Source organism: Xiphias gladius, chromosome 16 (genome assembly GCF_016859285.1).
Source record: "Xiphias gladius isolate SHS-SW01 ecotype Sanya breed wild chromosome 16, ASM1685928v1, whole genome shotgun sequence".
NCBI classification, from domain to species: Eukaryota; Metazoa; Chordata; class Actinopteri; order Istiophoriformes; family Xiphiidae; genus Xiphias; species Xiphias gladius.
Genome location: NC_053415.1, coordinates 15,423,538 through 15,444,775, shown reverse-complemented (window position 1 = coordinate 15,444,775; position 21,238 = coordinate 15,423,538). Strand labels below are relative to the sequence as shown.

At 38.5% G+C, this 21,238-nt stretch overlaps 3 protein-coding genes across 19 annotated transcripts in view; all 3 read left to right on the top strand.

Moving 5' to 3' along the window:
* Window positions 1-3,580, top strand: part of LOC120801262 (disintegrin and metalloproteinase domain-containing protein 23) — a 33,531-nt gene extending 29,951 nt beyond the window's left edge. For 9 of the 10 annotated variants that reach the window (XM_040148012.1, XM_040148011.1, XM_040148009.1 and 6 more), the window contains one exon: window positions 523-3,580. In XM_040148012.1, coding sequence (XP_040003946.1) covers window positions 523-568 — 46 coding nt within the window. In that variant the 3' untranslated portion in view covers window positions 569-3,580. Of the gene's footprint in view, window positions 1-245; window positions 379-522 lie in introns of all 10 variants that reach the window. The other variant, XR_005709079.1, reaches the window with a different exon arrangement.
* A 4,356-nt stretch (window positions 3,581-7,936) lies between these two features.
* LOC120801654 (protein FAM237A-like) lies at window positions 7,937-9,501 on the top strand. The gene is made up of 3 exons (XM_040148824.1): window positions 7,937-7,951; window positions 8,712-9,078; window positions 9,446-9,501. The coding sequence occupies exons 1-3, from the start codon at window positions 7,937-7,939 to the stop codon at window positions 9,499-9,501; spliced, it is 438 nt and encodes a 145-aa protein (XP_040004758.1).
* A 3,425-nt stretch (window positions 9,502-12,926) lies between these two features.
* Window positions 12,927-21,204, top strand: casp10 (caspase 10, apoptosis-related cysteine peptidase). 8 transcript variants are annotated; one of them, XM_040149166.1, is made up of 14 exons: window positions 12,927-13,018; window positions 14,780-15,063; window positions 16,218-16,323; window positions 16,610-16,745; window positions 17,157-17,230; window positions 17,387-17,426; window positions 17,953-17,972; window positions 18,080-18,110; window positions 18,213-18,299; window positions 18,458-18,513; window positions 18,852-18,966; window positions 19,088-19,227; window positions 19,498-19,598; window positions 20,173-21,204. In XM_040149166.1, exons 1-14 carry the CDS (start codon window positions 12,947-12,949, stop codon window positions 20,336-20,338), a joined length of 1,428 nt encoding a protein of 475 aa, XP_040005100.1. In that variant the 5' UTR covers window positions 12,927-12,946; the 3' UTR covers window positions 20,339-21,204. The 8 variants fall into 8 exon arrangements, with proteins under 8 accessions (XP_040005100.1, XP_040005099.1, XP_040005095.1 ...); XM_040149165.1 differs by having other exon boundaries at window positions 19,372-19,598; XM_040149161.1 differs by having other exon boundaries at window positions 16,218-16,320; window positions 19,088-19,598.
* The last annotated feature ends 34 nt before the right edge of the window (window positions 21,205-21,238 follow it).

Sequence of the window (21,238 nt, the reverse complement as noted above, 5' to 3'; positions counted from 1 at the left end):
CAGACCTTCAATATTCACTCAGTTAATAGCTTATTTGAGTAAGTAGACTTTATTGTCTTTTTGCTCAGTAAAAGCTTTTATGTAGGTCAGTGGATAGAGATGGGATCCCAGATACAAATAATCTCTTTGTGCTGGATTTCAGCATGGTCTTGCAATAAAAAATAAAACATTTTATCATACTGTACATCATCATAAATTGAGACATAAAAGTTTGTGAATATAAGTACCTTTGACTGTCTCTGCAGTCAAGGTTAAACCGGCGAACATGGACCAGCCTTTCCTCACTTCAGTGTCTTCAGCATTTTGATCTTGGAAGTCCTCCAAAATTGCACAGATAACAACGGTGAATGTTTTCATTTCATTTCATCGAATACAACAGTAAGTTAAAGAACTACAGCATTTGCTTGTGAGTACTATTGTGAACTGAAGAGATGAGTGCGGTTGCTTGTCCAGGTTGCACCAGCTGTGTTGACAGATGTCATTATCGCAGACACTGACTACTGTTTCCTGTCTCCTCATAAGAAATGTGAAGAAACGGCGATACGACCCCAATGCCACAGCCATTTAACCCAGGGAGAGATGGCAATCACAGATGGACTCCTCCAAGGCTTCCTTAGTTGGCTACCTGACAGCTGGACTGCACTTATTGCTGCTGATCTTTGGCATTAGATTTACTTGAAAAAGACATAGTGGACATTTTAACAAATTCCATCGTAGTGACATAAAAAATGCAGCCTTTTCAACTTCACTTCACTCATGTAACAACCCTCCATCCCCAGCCCACCCTGATCTCTAGTGTGACAGAGCTCCTCTTCCATCTTTTAGTGCCAGTGCACAGGCGTTCAGGCGGAATCCACACCACTCTCTCACCTGGCATGATTATCCGCACAAAGCGTGCTGCTTGCTGGCCCCCCGGCATGAAGAGCCCTCTTTACAGGGCCCTGCATGGCTACAAAAGCTACGAATATACCGCAAAGGACATACAAAGAGGAAAAAAAAAGGAATTAACCAATGGAGGAGATAACCTCGTTAAAAACCCAACCCAGCTCCTATAGTTCACATTTAGGAGCTGTAGATGAATAAAGAAGGCTGCATGTGAGGACCCATAAGGAAGGCAGTGCAGACCACATAGTGAATGCGTACACACAAAATTGTACATAAATAAGGAGTTCAGGTTTGGAATTATCAGCATACTTTACAAGGACATCAATTGCTTTTGTTTTTTATCTTAGCATGTTGTATAGCGGGTGTTTTTGGCAATGTTGTTGGAAAAAAAAACTGCAATTATGATTTTGGCCTAGATTGTAGTCGCATGCTGCAAAGCCTGCTGGGATTGTCCGGGCAGAGGTCAACGGTTAGATTCACTCCAGCGGACAGAGCAGCTGTGGTGTCGAGGAGAAGCATGTCAGTTCTAGAGGGATTCGGACTGAGATCAATGTCAGATTAACAAGATTTCCCCCCTGAAGTATCTTCAACAGTGACTCAAAAGCCAAAGAACCAATCACCTGAACATACGGATGTTGTTGCACACAGAGCACTTTCCCCTCTGTCTGCGGCCAGTGGTGCCTCTCCCACTGCTGAGGGCATGAAGTCTGTCCATGCAGGCACTCACCTGTCCAGCCAGGTCTCACTAAACAGTCCTCATCAACACCCACTATACTGGCTTAGCCTTTTGCTCTCATAAACTCTTAGTAGAAATCAAGTTCAGCTCTACTGGCAACACTGCATGCAATCACTATAGTGGGCTTATATGGGAGTCCCCAAAATCCACAAGAAAAATATGCTACAAAAGATAGGTGCATGTCAACAACAAAAACATTTAACTTTTATTTACTATGCAAAGAGAGATATTGCACAAAAGTCTGGGTAATAACGATATCAATGTAGACATGGAATTACAAAAACCTCTGCTAATCAGCTGATCTTTTGTATCTGGCCACTCCCACGTCTCCTTTCATTTCGCTTACACATACTCTAACTACGAATGGACAAACAAAATTAAAAAAAAGAAAAGAACTGAATTAATATTTCCAATGAAAAATGAGAGAGCACCCTTTTACAGCTGTGGAACTGAAAATCATTTTTGTGTGTTTTTCATTCAGCCTGATATTTTTAATCAACCACATACACACACACCTACACACACACACACACACACACACACTGTATGGTGCCTGTACATATTGAGGCCTGAACACTTTCCTTGTGCAGGGCTATTATTTTCAGTCCAGCTGATAGTTGGTGTGTTCCAGGTGCTGCCATAGCACTGGCATTGTTGTAATCCTCCATGTTACTCATCGTCTGGTGTCCCTCTCTCACTGCATAATGTACAGTTGGACCGATGAATAAACTACTGACAAATTTTAAATGTGCTTTGCCGTCATTTCCTCACTGAACTGATTCTGTCTCCTAGAGTATAACTGCTCTGACATATGGCAAAAGTGACCAAAAAATTAAGACAGTAATTTAGTGTAGCTGACTTTGTAAAATTAATGTTAAGACAAGCGTAAAGTTACATCTTATCAATTAGTGTCAACCACACTTCAAAATATTTTTAACGACCGCATATATTACTGCATTGTTCGTGGTCATTACTTGTAAGGCTTTTATCCTTTCAGAGTGTTATTAAAAATTACTCATCTAAATATGTTTGACAGTTCCTAAAGAGACACTGTGCTAGCTGCTTTAAGGAATAGTATTTTTTTTAGGAAATTTGCTTAATCGCTTTCTCACTGAGAGCTAGTTGAGAAGATTGATCCCACTCACATGTCTGTACAGTAAAAATGAGCTCAACTCCAGAAAGTCACTGCACCCGACCAAGAAATAGTCACACATAACCCCCCGTAAAACATTGGTTTTTGTACCGTTTAAACAAGATATAACATATAAATAAATTAATGACTAACAGTTATCTAACTGGCTGTAGCTTCTCGAATGCACAGATATGAGAGTAGTAATGATCTTCTCATCTAAGTCTCTGCAACAGGCAGTTTATCAGAAGGTGAAACTTCCTTTAACAAAAATATTGTAATAACATGACTGTGTTTAACCAAGACTAAGAAAAGTGATGGCTAAAGCTATGCTGCACACACTGAACTAGGCACCTTTTTTGTAATTGTCATTAATTTCCTCATAAGAAAATGTCTGACTGTGCTATCCTATAATATTCTCACAGAAATTTAGCAAGTTGTATTAATCAAACTGTTGACTGTATTTCACATTGTGGTGTCTTTCCCCAGTAGTACCATTTTTCTACAGGGATTCACGGTGTGTTTGTGGTACTCTGTTGTCAGTTTTTGGTGATCATATAATACTAATTTGTATATTTAGTATTTAAATTGTAAAATTCTATTTTTTTGTGTGTGGCTTTCTAAACCTAAACTTTAATCTAAATATGTTCATAAGTATCACTCTGTATCTTTTCCATAAGAGATAAGGGACTTCAGTTTGTTCTGCTCCTGTAGTTGTTGACTTTCCCTGGTTCCTTGTTCTGATGGACCCTTAATTAATTCAACATTTGAAATGAGAACTTAAATTCTTTGTGCCGTCATGATCTGTTTCTCCATAAATCTCAAGGAAATGCTGGCAACATGTACATTTTATTATATATATTGCAACACAGGAATATGAATAATAAATGTCTTATGCATGTGTGCTTTTGTACAAAAATATTGGAATGATGCTCGTATGAATATAAATCACAACTAAATAAAACCACTGATTGGATTTTAAAATAAAATTCAAGATAAAAGAAAAAAAAAACAGATACCTAAGTACACATCATTCTGCTTCAGCTATATAGCGTGATATACGTGGAGTCTGGAAGAGCACATTTTCAGTCATTCGTGTTTGGCATTTATCCTGAAGACTGTTTATCCCTGATTAAAAAAAATTCAAAACAAGATTTCCATGAGATAAATATGATAAGAATTATAAAGATGAAGTATATATGATCCTTTATACATAAAAAACAACTCTTGTTTTACTTAGAAATTTAAAGAAAAATCACACACATCATAAGAATTTAATCAAATCAATGATAAATGCATAAAACAAAATAAAATATTAGTAAACGTGTAAAAAAAGGTAAAGCACAGATTTAAATATTAAACCACCTAAATGTTTTTTTTCAAGTGCAAAACCGAATCGTAATTTACTTAGAAGTCATACTCAACTAGTAGAATTTTTAAGCGACCTGTGCAGTTTTACCTCAGAAAGATGTCTGTTAAATTAAAACTCCATCCTGCTGTTTTGCAAATCAGAAAAGAACTATTATACTGTTTATACATACAGCACTATATCCCCAAAGCAAATCACTATTTAAAACGGAAACAAATTGAAAGAATCCTAGTGGTTTTTGGTGTTAGTCTGTGTGGTTTTCGTGGAATGTTTCATGAAGGAGTCTAACCCTCTCAGATATCTGAAAGCTGCTCTCTTCTCCTGGTGGTGTAGTTCACAGTGAGTACGACAACACATAGGATAACCAGCAGTAAGGACCTCAGTGCATTGGAGGTGATATACAACCAAAAGGATCCTCTGTATATTAGAAGGGTTTTGGCTGTGAATATACATTGTGAATTTCGGTCAACAAGTGCACACCAATACTCCCCTCTGTCTTCCATTGAGACATTAGAGAGGACCATGTTGTCATTAGAGATAGACACTTCAACTTTGTTTCTTAACTTACTTTTGATAGTTGAGTGTTTTCCATAAAACTGATTGACTTTTACAACCGTACCCTTTGCATGGTCCGTTTTCATGAACCAAATGGGCCGGTATTCTCGACCCATACTGTGGTTGCATTCGAGAGTGACCATATCGCCATCATAAAAGTACTCTATTGCAGGCGGGCCAAATGTAGGACACACCACCATGTAAATACTTGCCCAGCTGTAAGACCTAACGCAAATGTACACACCTGTGCTATTGATCGACAGCGACGACAAAACCAGAATGTTCCGGTTTATATCTGGATTTACTGAGGAGACATTCTGCTGTTGTTTGGTGAAGTTACTGAAGCTGTCCGACAAGTTTTGAGGTGACTTGACTTGTAATCTTGTGTTACTGGGATCGGTCCAATATAGGAGCTGGTCATCACTTGCATTGTTGACAGTGCAGTTAAGCATAGCCGTTTCCCCTACTGAGTGATAGATAACTTCTGACTGGATGATAATAGTTACAGGGTGACTGCTAATACAGCGCTGTTTGTTCATCACCAGACAGGTGTAAGGACCGAAGACTTTACGATTGAAATTGGATACACGGAGAGTGGATGTGCTTTTCACCACTTGCAATCTGTCTTCCTCATTGTCCATCAGGGATTTTTTATTGTCACTAGAAACTCTTGTCCATTTCTCTTCTTGTGTATTTCCACCTTGATGTCTGAGCCACTGAACAGTCAGATTATCAGCTGCTCCCTGACACTCCAGGTCAACTGTTCTTCCAAAAGTCCCCTGGACACTTCTCATCTCATGTATCCGACTGCAAACAGTAAGACTCTCATTCTTCTTGTGTATCATGTTCCCCTTTGTCCAACATTCCACCTGGTACAAGCCGGAGTCTGAATGAGTCAGGTTGTGGATTATGTTGGAAGAAATATTCACCCTGTCGATAAATGAACATTGTTCCTTCAAGTCTTCAGGTACTGTGTTGTTCTGGGACCAGAGTCCGGAGGTGTTCCACAAAACAAGCTTCTGCTCACCAACAAATCTGGAGATCATGCAGAAGTTGGTCGCCTCGGGGAGCTTGATGGTGTAAGAGCCCTTTTCTTCCAGGATGGTCATAGGTTCCTCAGCCTGAATTTTGCTGATGAAAACAAACAGCAGCAAGGAGAGGTCTACGTGTGCTGACATTCTTCTCTGAGGTCTTGCGAGTGTGGTGCAAGGAGTGATAATGCTAGCTTCCTGAACTCTGTCAAGAGGAACATAACCTCTTTATCTCATCTTTAGGAAGGAAAGTTTGAGGCATAAGACTCTGTATCAAGTAATCGCCTTCTTTGCATAATATCATTTATCATCAGGTCAGACAGTGCAAGGTACATTTTACAAATGTGTGAGCAATTATTTCCATAAAAATACTACCCAAGGTTTTCAGGGGTTTTAAAGTCACCAGGATGCTGACGTAGGCGTTTTCAACCTCAAACATTTAAAATATATCTCTCACCGTGTAGTAAACTCAAAATAATTGCTTACACATTTGTAAAATGTAGCTTGGACTGGGTCTAATTTTTTGACATAATATTAGGCAACAAACACATGATATGGAGACTAATGGCTCAGTGTTTCCTTTAATGATAAAGAAGTTATGATCCTCTTGACCCCTTCAAACCAGTAAGAAGAAACAGAAACACAGAAATATTTCAGGTCAGATAACCCAGACTGCTCTTTGGTAGACAACTGTGTGTTCCTGAAGGGTCGCATCATTTATAGTAAGAAGCTGGCGGAGAAAAAACTTTGAGGTCCTTGCAAGTCAGCTCCTGAGCCTTTAATCCATTTTGGATCATTGTTTTGGTTTTCTCTCCTCCAGCTGTGCTCTCAGCAGCGTCATTTCCAGCAGTTTCCATTGAAAAAGCTGTGATAAACTGTACACTACCTTTCTAGCACCAAATGGCAATGGCAAAGTCGCCAACTAGCAATTGATCATAGTAGAGCATTTGGCAGCTAAAATGCTCAGTATTTCCATCAGGAGTTGGTGGAGACCAAACCAGTGATAGAAAGATATTGAATATTGGACTTAAATTCATCAGACTGCATTAAAATACCATTTATACTAATGTTGCTCCGTTTCGGCGGAGTGTGTATAGCTAACTATTTCAACTGCTGAGCCATTACTTTTAGATAACTTTGAATTGTTTATTCATTACTTTTAGCTATTTGAACTGTTTATTATTTTTAGTTAACTGTTTGAACTTCTCTACTCCCATGCTATCAGTTTTCATGCAGTCTCAACTGCAACAAATTCAAACAAATTTGTTTAGATGGTACAGCTGACTCAATGCTTAGGTAAATATATTTTTTAAATCAAACTGTGCTTCCTATTTTTTCCAGATTAACTGTGCTACTCCAAAGTCCACGCACCCCCTGGCAACTGCAATAGTACCCCCTGGGGTACAAATACGCCTGACTGGGAAATCACTAATATGACCAGGTTGTTTAGTGTGTGGAGAAAAGATCACTGTGGACCTGTCTCAGAAATTTTTTTTCGTCATAGCTCCCACTGAAGAAAAATAATTTCTCATTTAATAATAATTATTTGTACCTCACTGCCTCACTTCCTGTCTAGAGGCATCCTAACATTACATTTTGTGTTTCAATATGCGTATGAAAATGGAATTCATGTAAAAGTTATAATTTAGGCCTTGCAGCAGAAAATGTGGTAAAGTCTGCTTTTCTGCATCATCAGAAGAATGACTAACTGAGTAAGAAAAACACCCTGTACATTTTAGTGTTGGCCTCTCACTGAGAAAGTAATTGCATTTGAGATCAAGTATGCGTCTGACATTTCAGTAAAAGCATAGAAATGTAACTCGTGCCCCACTCTCTGGAAAACCATTCATCATTGAGCTTGTTTTAACAGAAAGCAGAACCACCAACCAAGTTTCTGAGGTCTGATTGCTTGTATCTTAATATCTTTGGGTTTTAGACCAGTGGTCGGATTAAAAAAGAAATCTGAAGATGTCCGCTTGGGCTACATGGAACAGTGATGCACATTTTTAATTATTTTCTGACACTGTATAGAACAATTAATAGACTAATGGCAAAAATAATCACCACATTTAGAATGAAAATTAATAATAAAAACAATCATTATTTGCTGACTGAAAAGTAAAACACAGTTTCTCTTGTTGAGCAGGATCTTAATCTGAGGGATGCATTACTGAGAAATTATTTGACTGAAATTTTCTTATTTTTGGATAGTATGATAGCGAGGAAGGGTAATGGGTAATTCAACAGTTAGTTTTGCTCCAGCAGATGTTGAACTATTTCTGTCAGTGTACAAGAATCCATAAATAATCCATTAAATAACCAGAACATGTTAATCTGTGTATTTTACCTGGAAAGTAACGCAACACATACAATCAAATAATTACAGAAGCCTATGAAGCAAGGTACCAATGACTAAAAGCAAGCATTACAGTAACTGTGAGCAAAAAGGAGGGAGACACTGACGTCAATTAGGAGCCAACAGATATCAATCAACATTATAGTCTTGTTAGTCCACCCAGCTTTAGTGGTAAGTACATTGTTTTTTTGGAATTAGTCTAACTGGTCTCTATTTAGGTAAAGTTTATATCATTATTATTATTTATATTTAGGCATAATCTTCATATTTGGATTAGCAGAGCAGATTATTACTGTTAACTCTGTTGAGTGTCCAAGGTGAGTCATTAGCAAGTCATTTTCAACTTTCATACTTCATAAATCACAGACAAAGAAACAGGTCAGTGTTAAGCTGTACGTTTGCAGACGGAGCCTTCTGGAAAATGTGTCATTTTAAGTCTTCGGACTGGCCTTATTTTTCGTCAGCATATGCAGAACGTCAAAAGTTATTTCACCTTCAAAAAAAAAACAGTTGTTGAGGGAGACATTAGTGTGATTTTTAGAGTTTTCTGAGTTGTTAAACGGTCATCTAAAATCAAGCTGCTCAATCTTGTCACCAGACGATACCGATAAATCAACAGAAACAGCCGGGCTGTGTTGTGTCCTCTGCAGATGGCCCCAGTGCTCCTGAACATACCTTTGGCCATAGTGTTTGTGCTGAGCTGCATGTGTGCCGTGCCGCTGCAGGGCCAGAAGCCGGGTCAGGTGGACCCCCTGGCGGCCCACCGGGCGAACCCGCAGTGCTGGGACTCCTCCTCGGCGCTGCTGCTGGAGATGCGCTCTCCGAGGATTGCTGACACGGTGCCCGCTTTCTGGGACCTGATGGTGTTCCTCAGGTCGTCAAGCAACAGCAAACACACGGCGCTGTTCTGGGACCTGGCCCGGGTCTTCTGGGACATCTATGTGGACTGCGTGCTGTCCAGGAGTCACGGCCTGGGACGGAGACACATCACCGCGGTGCAGTCCCTCATTACCGACAGTGAGTGTTCAACCACACACACACAGGCACACACACACCTGTCAGATAGGAGAGAGTATTTATCTCAGTGTTAGGCTTTAGCTCATAATGTCAGTGCTAGTCTAGGTTTAATATTATTATTATTATTATTAAATGGTGCATTGCTATAAATTAAACTACCCAAAAGGATATAAAGTAGGTGAAATGAACTAATAAAGATAAAAATGCTGTTTACCCATTAACACATCAGTAACACATCAGTAAAAATAATCAAATTATATAATATTAGAATATTTACAGGGGTCATTCTTCTGCACAGTAAGAATATTGTTACATTTGTTTTTTTAAGTAAATTTTTCTGATAATACTAGTGGTTCCGCATCTTAAGTTAACCGAGGGGTGTGGATACGTCTTCCATCTCTGGTAGTGGAGAAAAAATACTAGTGAGATTTGTTGTTCCTCAAGACTTAGGAGTAAGTTTTTCAAGGCACAGTAAGTAATGTATGTTGTAATCATGTTGATATCTTTTCATCTCATCCACGCACATGACAATAGTTACACTTTCTCAATATCCAGAAGTCAAAGGCAACTGGATTTTCCAGTTTACGTCTACATCCTACAACCTGAATGACTGAGAATCTTCATTGATGTACTCTCTCTCAAATCCCTAAGTGGAGCCTCTCAAATGTGATCCTTTATATCTGAAATAATATTAATTAATGTGTTGAAAATATTTTAGCTCCAACTGCTGCAGTGAATTTGGGGCTAAATGTGCATTTGGTATGTCAGAAAATATGAAATCAAACTCCAGATATCCACATGTAAATGTCATGAAAGAAGACCTGTCAATTCCTATTCCAAAATATAACATTTCTTAAATATGGATATTTTAGCACAAATTACCTGCCATGAAAACCTTGTAAATTATGTCTTTAATGGTTCAGAATTTAAAATTCTGCTTTCACTTTTGCTGCAAGTATTGCAATAACTGTGAAGCAGAAGTGAAAACACCTGGCAGCCTCATCTTCCTGTCAGATAACCTGCATTTGCCCATTCACACTGAGGTTAGACATGGTCCTCGCTTTGGTTTGAGACACTAAAGTATAGCAACAAGTCCAGTTGCCTTCTTTCAAGGAGAATCTTCTGAAGAGTGAGATGTGGATAAAGGCAGGAGTCCTTCCAGTTCCATTACAATTAAGCTTCTGAAGATGGCGGAGCTGCTGCAGGTCCCTCTCTGAAGCTCATAGGGCCAAGTTCAGATGGCTGAAGAGAAAGGATCCATTCACTTTAATTTACCTAAATCAAGAGCGGGAATAATCTGGGACACCAAACTCTACATTGGTGAGCCCCCTGGTGAAGCAGTGGACCTCATCAGTTGAGGAACGAGAGTGCCTACTTCACATCCCTGAAGTATCACCGCGCACCCTAAGCGTACTGTACACCTCATGAACCCTCAGCAGGACTGAAACCTCCCTTTACTCCAGTCTTTGTGGCCTTTCATGAATACGAGTGTATGAGTTTAAGTACAACTTTAAATCAGAGCTGCGGACATGATAGTGGCTTGTGGTACTGTGGTTGGGTATGAGTGGTGACAGAGCAGCGTTCTCTTATATTTTTGAATATGGCGCATTAAAATCTCCAAAAGTTTCTGTAGATTTTTTTATAGAAGATGTGGCTGAATGGATAAATGTTGTTTTACCATTAATGTTGTATCAAGCTCTACCTGTCTCTCTCTCTCTCTGTCTCTCTGCGTGTGTGTGTGTGTGTGTGTGTGTGTGTGTGTGTGTGTGTGTGTGTGTGTGTGTGTGTGTGTGTGTGTGTGTGTGTGTGTGTGTGTGTGTGTGTGTGTGTCCCATCCATAGAATCCTTCAGGTTCAACAGCTCAGGTGTGAACTCCCAGGCATGGCTCAGTGTCAGGGTGAGACGTAGAGGACACATCAAGACCCTGAAGGCCAAACCCAAATCAAACACACACTACCATAAATAATTAATCATATTTTTCAAGATTATAATCTTTATCAATATTTTCAGGAATCAGACCTGAAATTTCATTTTATTTTTGCTTTATATCTTTTTTATTCGATAGAAATGTATAATTCCAAAGACAAGGGGATGTTAAATACAACAAAACCCTGCTAAAAACCAAACGAAATGGTCAAGCTAACTAAAGCGAGAAAGCCAATTTAGGTCAAGCCAGCCGGAGATAGTGTTCTGTATAAATAAGGCAGCAAGTAAATCCAGGCATAGAGAGAAAAATAGCTAAACTAGCCTTGCTAAAAAGGTAACTTGCGTAGCTTAGCAGAGCAGCGATAACTAACTAACTATGACTCTAGTGTAAATCACAATTTGGTGTTGTGAAGCTACTTTTAAATTACATATCTAAATTTATCAAATTATAAATTAGAAAAGTTCTTAATACATCCTCATGTAGCAACTGGTCTCTGCCTTTGCAGGGTTCTCAATAGCGAGTTTTGTTTTTGTTATAATAGACATATTTTCTTAGTGTTAATACAGAATAAAGTGTCCTGATACCAGCTGGTACGACTTTTCTCTGTACCAGGACACCTTGAAGTGTATTATCACTTTATATTACGACCACTTCCCAAAGAAAAAAGTAGGCTAAGTTGACTTGAAATTGTTGAGCTTTTTTTATAGTTTGTGTGTAATTTGTTTTGATACACTCTCATCCCAGTGTATTAACTGGTAATACTGTATGAATAACAGTATTATTTCTATAGTTACCTAAAGTTTAATACACTGATTGAAAACTGATGTGCCCTCACTTTTTTATTTTTGTTATCATATGTTCCTGTGATATGTCTCTATCAAAAGTAACGTTTTTTTGTGACAAAGTATGAACAATATCATTCTTGTCAAAATGATTATAAGATTATAAGATTACCTGTTTGTCTGTTAATTTATCTGTATTGTTGTTCCTTATAAGTGCAATAAATTCATGTATCATGGCTACAAGTTGCTTATCCTTGACTACCGATATACACTATCAGTCAGCAAATTTCACAAAAAATGAATAAATAAGTGGCCAAACTATGGTGTACAGCACATTAGGTAGTAAATGACAGACAAATAATGGTAAAGACCTGTAAATAAAGCTTTGCCTTAATTTGTATTAGCTGGGGACAACAAAATAAGGATTTTAAAAACACATAGCAATGAATGAACTGAAGTTTTATCAAAATCTCCTGTCATCTCATGGGCCATACCTCATGGGTCTAGAGGATACAAGACCTCAGTATTAACAGTGCAACTCATTACATGTAGAAAATGCTGGAGTACAGTGTGTGATCTCATCCGTCAGTTTGGTAATACTGTAATGATCACCATATTATTATAGGTAGTAGTGAGAGGTGAACTCTCTTTTATCTATCTTTTATTTAAACCCGAAGTTTGAATAAATTACATTTGACCCTGAATATGTCCATGCATTCTGGGCACTTTATCAGTGCCAAATTCGACCGCTTCGTCAAATGGTAGGTTCAATTTTTCGTGTAAATTACAGTTACACACCCTGAACCTAAAGAACAACACCGGTACCCGCGGGGTAATGGCGACAAATCAAGCAAATATCGACGTGGACATCAGTTTAGAAAGCTTATTTCCTTTTTGCTTAGGCCACACATTTCACAGCGTGATTCATAGTAAGATTATAGTTGAACCTATATGAATTATTAAACTGCTTTTAGGACAAGTTGCTCGACATTACGACACTGGCGAATCTATCCAGACGCTGCACGCTGTGGTTTGGGAAACGGTCCCCGTTTCTGGGGTTAAAGTCCAGAACCGCAAAAGTCTCTCGGTTTCCAAATACGAGCATGTGCACTACACTGGTGTCGCCTACGCAACAGGATCCAATAGGGGCTTGGCGCACATGTTCCCTTTTACTTTCGATTTAGCACTTCCGCATCTGTCGACTGGGTTTGACAAGAGCTGCGTCTCTCAGGTGAAGTTCGGGTTTGCGATTTAAAAACCAATATATTTCAGTAGTCTGCTATTGCCTACGGTGCTTCGAGTATGTTGAAGTAGACGACAAAAAAGCCTATTCAGTCAGATCTGCTGACAACTCCTCCCAACAAGTAAGACTGCGCCACATGTTTGGTTTGAGTAGACAAATCTGTTTCTGTCGATAAATTATGAAGAAAATCTAATGAGACCTTTTGACCATAGAGATTGTGACATTGAGGGAGTTGTTTAAGTGTGCAGAAGTGATTGTGTCACTGCACGTCAGACAGTTAGTCCCTGCTACTGGGATCATCCTGTTGTTCGAGATAAGACATTCATCTGGTGGGCCCTAATTATCTTTTTTCTGTGATAACTTCTTAACACGCTTCCTCTCTTACGCACACACAGAGGTGCCAAAACTATTGGCAAAACCAGTTCAATTCAATTCAATTTTTTATTTATATAGCACGAAATCAAAGCTGCGGAAAGAGGACAGGGAGAGAGAGGACAGAGAGGAGAAGTACTAACCTAGGGAGAGACAAAGACGCAAAGTTAAAAGACATGCAGCAGTGCGATGTAAATCCATGGAGAGAGAGAGAGAGAGAAAAGAAGAAGAAGAGAAGAAATGTTCATTGCGTCATGGAAGTTCCCCAAGCAGCCCCGGTCCAGAGCAGCATAACTTAGGGATGGTTCATGGCTCATCTGAGCTGGCACTCACTATAACTGTAAACTTTATCAAAGAGGAAGGTTTTTTTTTAGCCTAATCTTAAATGTAGAGACGATATCTGCCTCCTGAACCCAAACTGGGAGCAGGTCCAGGAGAGGAGCCTGATAGCTGAAGGCTCTGCCTCCTATTTTACTCTTACAAACTCAAGGAACCACAAGTAAGGCTGCGTTTTGAGAGCGGAGTGTTCTAATGGGATAATAGGGTACTATGAGGTCTTTAAGATATGTTTCAGCTTGGTCTTTAAGGGCTTTGTACATATGGAGAAGGATTTTGAATTCTGCTCTGGATTTTACAGGAAGGATTTTCCTGTAAAATCGTGTTAGTTTCTTTGCTAACACGGGAGAAATATGACCTCTTTTTCTAGTTCTTGTCATTTCTCGTGCTGCAGAATTTTGGATCAACAAAACGCTTTTCGCAGAGTTATATTACAGTAGTCCAGTCTAGAGGTAACAAATGGATGGACTAGATTTTCAGCACTCTTTTGGGACAGGATGTTTCTAATTTTCACAAAATTGCGCTGGTGGAAGAAGGCTGTCCTAGAGACTTGTTTTATGTGTGAGGCACGGGACGCGTGTCCTGGTCAAAAATGACCCCATGGTTCCTTACAGTAGAACCGGGGGCCAAGGTAATGCCATCCAAAGTAACTATATGACTGCATAATGTTTTTCTGAGGTGTTTAAGGGCCAAGTATATTAACTTAAAAAATAACAGGATATCCAGGCCTTTATGTCTTTAAGACATCTGGCTTCATAGACAAACACAGCTGGGTGTCATCTGCATAGCAATGGCAATTTATGTGGTGCTTCCAGATAAAATTGCCTAAAGGAAGCATATACAAGGTGAAAAGTATCGGTCCAGGGGTAAAATGTAGACAAATTGGCAAAAAGCATCATCTGTGATCATTTTCACTATGTGAAATTGTGGATGTGCAAATAAATGAGGGAGAAAAGACTGGTGTGATGTGTACTACACATTGTTACTCCAGAAAAACCAGACATCTGAGAGAGTTAATCTTGTATCTTGATTTTAGTACAGGAGATGGATTTTCAGAGGCTGCTGTTAAAAGTAGGGAAGGCCCTGGGTAAGGATGAGGTAAAAGCTTTAGCCTTTCTTTGCACCGAACTTCTGGGCCGAAACCCGAACTCTGTGGAGTCAGCCAGTGACCTTTTCTCTCGTCTGGCGGATCAAGACTATCTTTCACATCAGCAACCACACCTGCTGACTGAGCTTCTCCTCACGATTCAACGCACCCGTCTGGTCCGTGACCTCAATCTGACTGACCGAGAATCTACAACCATTAGCCTTATCTCTCCTTACAGGTGGGCTGCCCATATTTTACTGTTTAAATTGCAAGTGCAAATACTGTCCCTGCTTTTGTAGAGAATAAAGTTAAAAAAAAATTGCGCATTTAACTTTAATGTCTGTGCACTTTCAACTTCACTGTGGGAACTTTGAACACAGTTTTCTGCTTCTAATCAAATACACTTTAATTACATACTCAGCTGAACACAAAATAATTTATTTTTTCTTATTGTAGTCTTTGTGTAACTTCATTTCTTATGTAATTTGTGCACAAATTTCATTTAGACATTGCCTAATCTTTTCTACACATTCTGTCTACAGCTCTTTTTTTCCCCACAGATTTACTGATACAACCAGAGACTTTGAAATTATATCTGAATTTCATTACCTCTGAATCTTGCTGACCCTCATTTGAGCCCATAGATATCGGCCACGATGTGACTCATTCATTTTATTAACTGTTACTTAGTCACTGTCGTTATACATTAATGCAATTTAATCAACCTTAGAACAATATTATTTTTCACAAGCAAAATATAATGCAGTATGAAGTATTTAGTTACAGTTTCATTATACATAGAAGATGGTTTATTTTTTTACCATTGATTAGTGTGCAGATCATTTTCTTGATAAATTTGAATTGTTACTGATAGAAAACAGTAAAAATTCCCATCACATTTTCTCAGAGTCTAAGGTTACCTCAAACCAAAAAATGGTTTGTTTTGTCCAAACACCAGTCCAAAACTCATATATATTAAGTTTACTATTGTAGAAGACTATGAAAACCTGCCAATATTCAGATTTGAGAAGCCGGAACCACTGAATTGTTTTGGCACTTTTGCTTAAAATATGACTTAAACGATTCGACAATTATCAAAATAGTTGCGTATTCATTCTGATTTAGATACAAATTTTTTATTTATTAAAAATAAGGATTACTGTTAATTGAATCAGGGCCTGGTACCCACCAAAATCCCATATTTACTGTAGGTATCGAAGATTGTATCAGGAGTGAAAATGTGGGATTGGTGCATCCTCAGTGCTAAATGTAGTCAAAGATGACCTCAGAATAGCGACATACTATGGTGACGTATGTCCAGCCAAGCACCAGGCCTACTCTGACAACACTCAATAGTTTTACTTCCTTTGAAGGATTTTCCTATTTTTCCAGGAAGCTACTCTACAGCCTGTCTGAGGAGATTACTGATGATGACTTGAAACATGTGAAGTTCTTGTTAAACACAATGCTCCCACGTAGAAGACTGGAGGAAAAGGTTGTGAGTGCTTCTTCAAATTGTCAATGTTTCAAACCCATGTTTGAGGAGAAGAGAATAGTTTGATGTAGAGTTGTTTAGGCGCTCAGCCATAGTCATAAACGTACAAACTATATTTTTCTAAATAGTCCTACAACTTCATACATGTTTAATTTAATTAATAAAGACATTTTTAAATCATTAATGAAGTTAACTATATCTGATGCACACCTACATATGAATTCTGCTTCTTTTGTAAAGTATGCATCATATTAATAATGAAAAAATTATGTGTAACTTAACTTTTCAGACTGTGCTGGAGGTCTTCCTGGAGATGGAGCACATGGACCTCCTCAGTGACACTAATTTAAACGAACTGGAGAAGATTATTCAGTCAGTCTGTCCCATGTTGAAAGACAAGATCAACCAGTTCAAATCACGGCAGGGTAGGCTACAGAAACTTCTCATTCCAAATGTGACTTCCAATTAGACCACAAAAGCAGACTTTAGAGACAGCAGGTTTACTTTTGAAAGAGTTTACCTCAGACCTCAAAAGTACTGGTGCAGGGCGTGGGCAGATTGAAGCAGGAAGAGCAGGGACAGGAAGGGAAAAAATGCGCAGATAAGGAGTATTGAGGTAAAGACGATAGCGCAGGAAACAGCAGGTCCTCCATGAAGTCTCTCAAGGGGACATTTAATTGAGTCACATTTATTCCCTTTACAAACCCCAACCCCCACCTTTCCTAAACAGCCCTTAACCTTAAACAGTATTAACCCTGATTTTTAATTTATGATGATTAATCTGTATGTAAAGCACGTTACTATTGGTTTACTTGTATCATTTTTTTTTATCACAGCACCTCCAACAAGCCCTATACCTCAACAGATAGGTCAACCTAGGTCTAATACTTACCCTTGTCAACCAAACCAGGTACAGTTGTTGATACTGCTTTGAATCTGTCTGAGTTGCACTGAGAGAATCCTACCATGATGTTATCGTCACATCACTGCAGAGCTACATGCCACATTATTCTTTCTGCAATAGGCATTTGCTGCAATGTCTGTTTTTTTCTGTGTTCTTTATCAGGTCCCTCTATCTTTAGATCCTGAAAGGACTGAGAGGCCAGGTAAACCGAGATTTAATAACATGTCTTGTTTCTTAAGTGTATTTACATGTAGAAAAAAACGCTGGATACCTGGTTTTATCTCTATTACTGGTTTACATGAGTGACTTCAGTCCATCATACTGTGTATTCATTTTGGAAAAAATGTTTCTATCCTAAATACTTAACTAAACTAACCATCTTGTGCTTTGCTTCTATGAAAACAATCATTCTGTAAGAGTGGGTGGGAATGTTTTTTTTTCAAATAATAAAAATCTTCATTGTGAAAGCCAATTTCTAAAACTAATACCTAACTTTTCTTTTTTATTAAGAAGTGTTTTTCTCTCATAATTATGACAAAGGGTCTGATAATTCTGCGATTATAAGTTCATAATGAAAAACAAAACTTAGATAGTGGAATTTTTTTAAAGTGGCAGAAATGATACATATGTAAATGTACTCACTTCCCTTGCAGTGAACATATGTTGTATTTTTAACCATTTTGTTGAGAATTATAATTCTAACGCTCATTTTTCCTTCTTCTTTGAAGCGTTGGGATTATGGGCCCAGGTGAGAAACTGTTAGAATTCACACACACATACGTGACGATGAAAGAAAAATAGCGACATTTCTTTGTCTCCAGTGATCATTTTTTATTTCTCTTGTGTTACACATAGTGTTCCATGAATTCTTCAAACACCTCTGTAGGTGAGTTCTGAGTTGGGATTTTATGTTTTACAACTGAAACTTTTTTAATGTGCAGTGCAGTGGATTGGTGTTTTCTGAAACTTCTTTTATTACTTTCCCTAGATTTTCACAGTGAAGATGAATGTGGGGCCCTGTCGCATGGACTCAGGGATTTAAGCACTGAAACAAGCAGCTGTGCCTCCTTGAAAGGTCATTATGCATATTTTCCATAGTAAGCAGTAGTGACACAACATGATGGACCTTTTAATTATTAAAATATCATTTTCATCTCTTCATCTTTGTGGAAAATTATTGCCCTTCCACCCTCGATCGCCTCTCTCTCCCTCTGGAATTGATGCCGTCCCAAGAAAACGTGAGCTTCTCTGAAAAGCAGACGTTTCAGACTACAAACACAAACAATGAGGTGTGTGATTTATTTCTTCTTAGTTATACAAGTACAAGTACATGTGCTCAAGGCTGAATTACCACCATGGCAAAATGGACAGTTTCCCCAGTCCTGTACCCTCAGGGGCTCCAAAAGCCCCAAGTTCACTCTGTGGCAAGTCGTTTGTAGTGATCAGGCTAATTTTCGTCAGGGGCCTCCCTAGTACAGCTCTTCACGTGCTGTGTAAAGCTATTGTTTGAACATTTAACTTTTGGCAAAGCCTGTGCAGTACATAATAGTATCATAAGTGCAAGTATTACACTGTATCCAGTCTTGCCTTTAATTATTTAAACTGTGTTTTGGATTTATCTTTGTAGGTTTTGGGAATATATCCCATGACTGCAGCAAAGAGAGGTATCTGCTTGATAATAAACAACTACAACTTCACTACATCCACTCTCAAGAATCGGGAAGGGACCATGGCTGATGAAAGTAAGCTTACGTTTAATTCATTTTGGAAATCTCAGATGAAAACATGTATGTATTCAAGCCCTGCTCTGTCTATATATGGTCATGCTGTTGCTGCACGCTTGCGTGTCTTTACATTTATCAGTGTATCTTCCAGGGTGTCTTTGTGAAGTGTTTATGTGGCTGGGCTTTGAGATCAAGATAGAGCATGACTGTACGAGCGAGAAGATGCTGTCGGTGTTGCGGGATCTCGGCAGGAGAGACCACAGTCAGATGGATTGTGTGGTATGCTGTGTTCTTAGCCATGGCAACGATGGGGGGGTATATGGCGTGGATGGCCAGACCGTCAAGCTCATGGAGCTGATGGAATCTTTGAATGGCTTAAAGTGCCCCTCTTTGGCAGAAAAACCCAAGCTGTTTTTCATCCAGGCTTGCCAGGGCACCAGTGAGCAAAGGGCTGTCTACATCGAGGCTGATGGCCCTGCACGAAGTCTTGTTTGTAGTGATGCTATTGAAGCAAAAGACTCCATCCCAACTGATGCTGATTTCCTGCAGGCGATGGCCACCGTTCCTTCGTGCGTCTCCTTCAGAGAGAGGAAGAATGGCACCTGGTTTATTCAGTCATTGTGCCAAAACCTTGTCCAGATGGTGCCCAGGTTAGTGAAACTAAATATCAGATATTGTTGGCTGGTGTCAAAGGAACGTTTCAGTTCATTTACAGGATTACTGCACAATTTTTCAGTACTTACTACTTACTGATTTCAGTATTTCCATTTTATTTCTTTATACTTCATATTTTTTTGTTTCAGAGGGAAATATTTTACTTTTTACTCTACTACATTTACTAAACAGCTACAGTTACTTCTCAGTTTTACAAACATGATAAATGATGATGTTTATGATAAATATATGACGAATGATTATAGATTAAACTACTAGTGTTATTGTTATCAATACTAGTTATTCAATAATATAAAAATATAACACTGACAGAGGCCAGTCTGCATAAAGAGTACTTTAACTTTTACTTCTAAATGCAGGACTTTTACTTGTAATTGAGTATTTTTATTATGTGGTATTGTTTCTTTTACCCAAGTAAATTATTCTAATACTTCCTCCACCTGTATTTAGGTACTTATGTGATATATGATAGTTAAAATTAGAGAATAATTAATTTTAAGTTGGCAGTTTTTTAGGCCACCATTTCACTGTATCTTTTGCTTTTCCCAGGGGGTATGACCTTGTGTCTATCCTGACAAAAGTGAACGCAGATGTGAGCCTGAGGACTGACTTTACTGGGGAAAAAAAGCAAATGCCTCAGCCAGCCTTCTCACTCAGGAAGAAAGTGGTCTTTCCGATCCCTAAAGCCCCTCCTCCCAGCCAGTTGTCTGTTTGAAGGACTCACACATCACATGATCCCTGAAAGACAAGTGTTTTTGTCTCACAAACACTGTTTCCAATTTTTAATCTGCAGGGTAAAATATTAGAAAGCTTAATCCAAATGTGTTTATATTTTTATGATAACACTTGAGCCAGCTCCGATTTGCTGATGAAGACAATGGGAGGATTTTATTAAGGTTTGTATGAGACAGTCATACTGGTATTGTACTCACAAGTTTCAACTCCATTAAGCTCCATTTTGTAGCATTGCCAAAATTAAATATTTGTACATGATTTTTAATGTTTGTTGTAATGAACTGTTTGAACGAATCATTCACATCAATTCAGGAGTGAATGCAACATCCCGGTCTTTTTACATGTACTTTTAGACTTAGCTATTGGACGGAGACTGTTGGCCAGCTGTTCCTGGAACAACTGGCCAACAGTAGTGGGTTTATTCTTCATAATGTGACATTATTATTGTTACCATTGTCATTTGATATGGCTACGTACAATGTACAATCCATGAAATCTTTTGAGCAATTCAAAAACAGCAATTTCCCATTAATCAAGCAGTACATCTTTATGCACTGTCACTCTGAAAGTATTTTGTAATTTGAACACCTCTTCATTATGTTTGTTCATATACATGTATTAAAAAAATGCCCTCATTAAAATGTATTCTGTTACAGCCTATTGCATTCAAAACATGCTGAGTCGTCAATGCAACTGTTCAGCGAAAACCTTCAATTGACCGCAATGCCTCAAATTTGCATAAAAGTTGAGACAGAATCTACTAAACAGTGCTGACACAATTATTTGATTATTTGCTGTTTCCAAGTGGAAGGATCTGCTGCTTTTCTTTGTTTTATATCAATGTAAATTGAGGATACTTGGGTTTGAGACTGTTGGATAA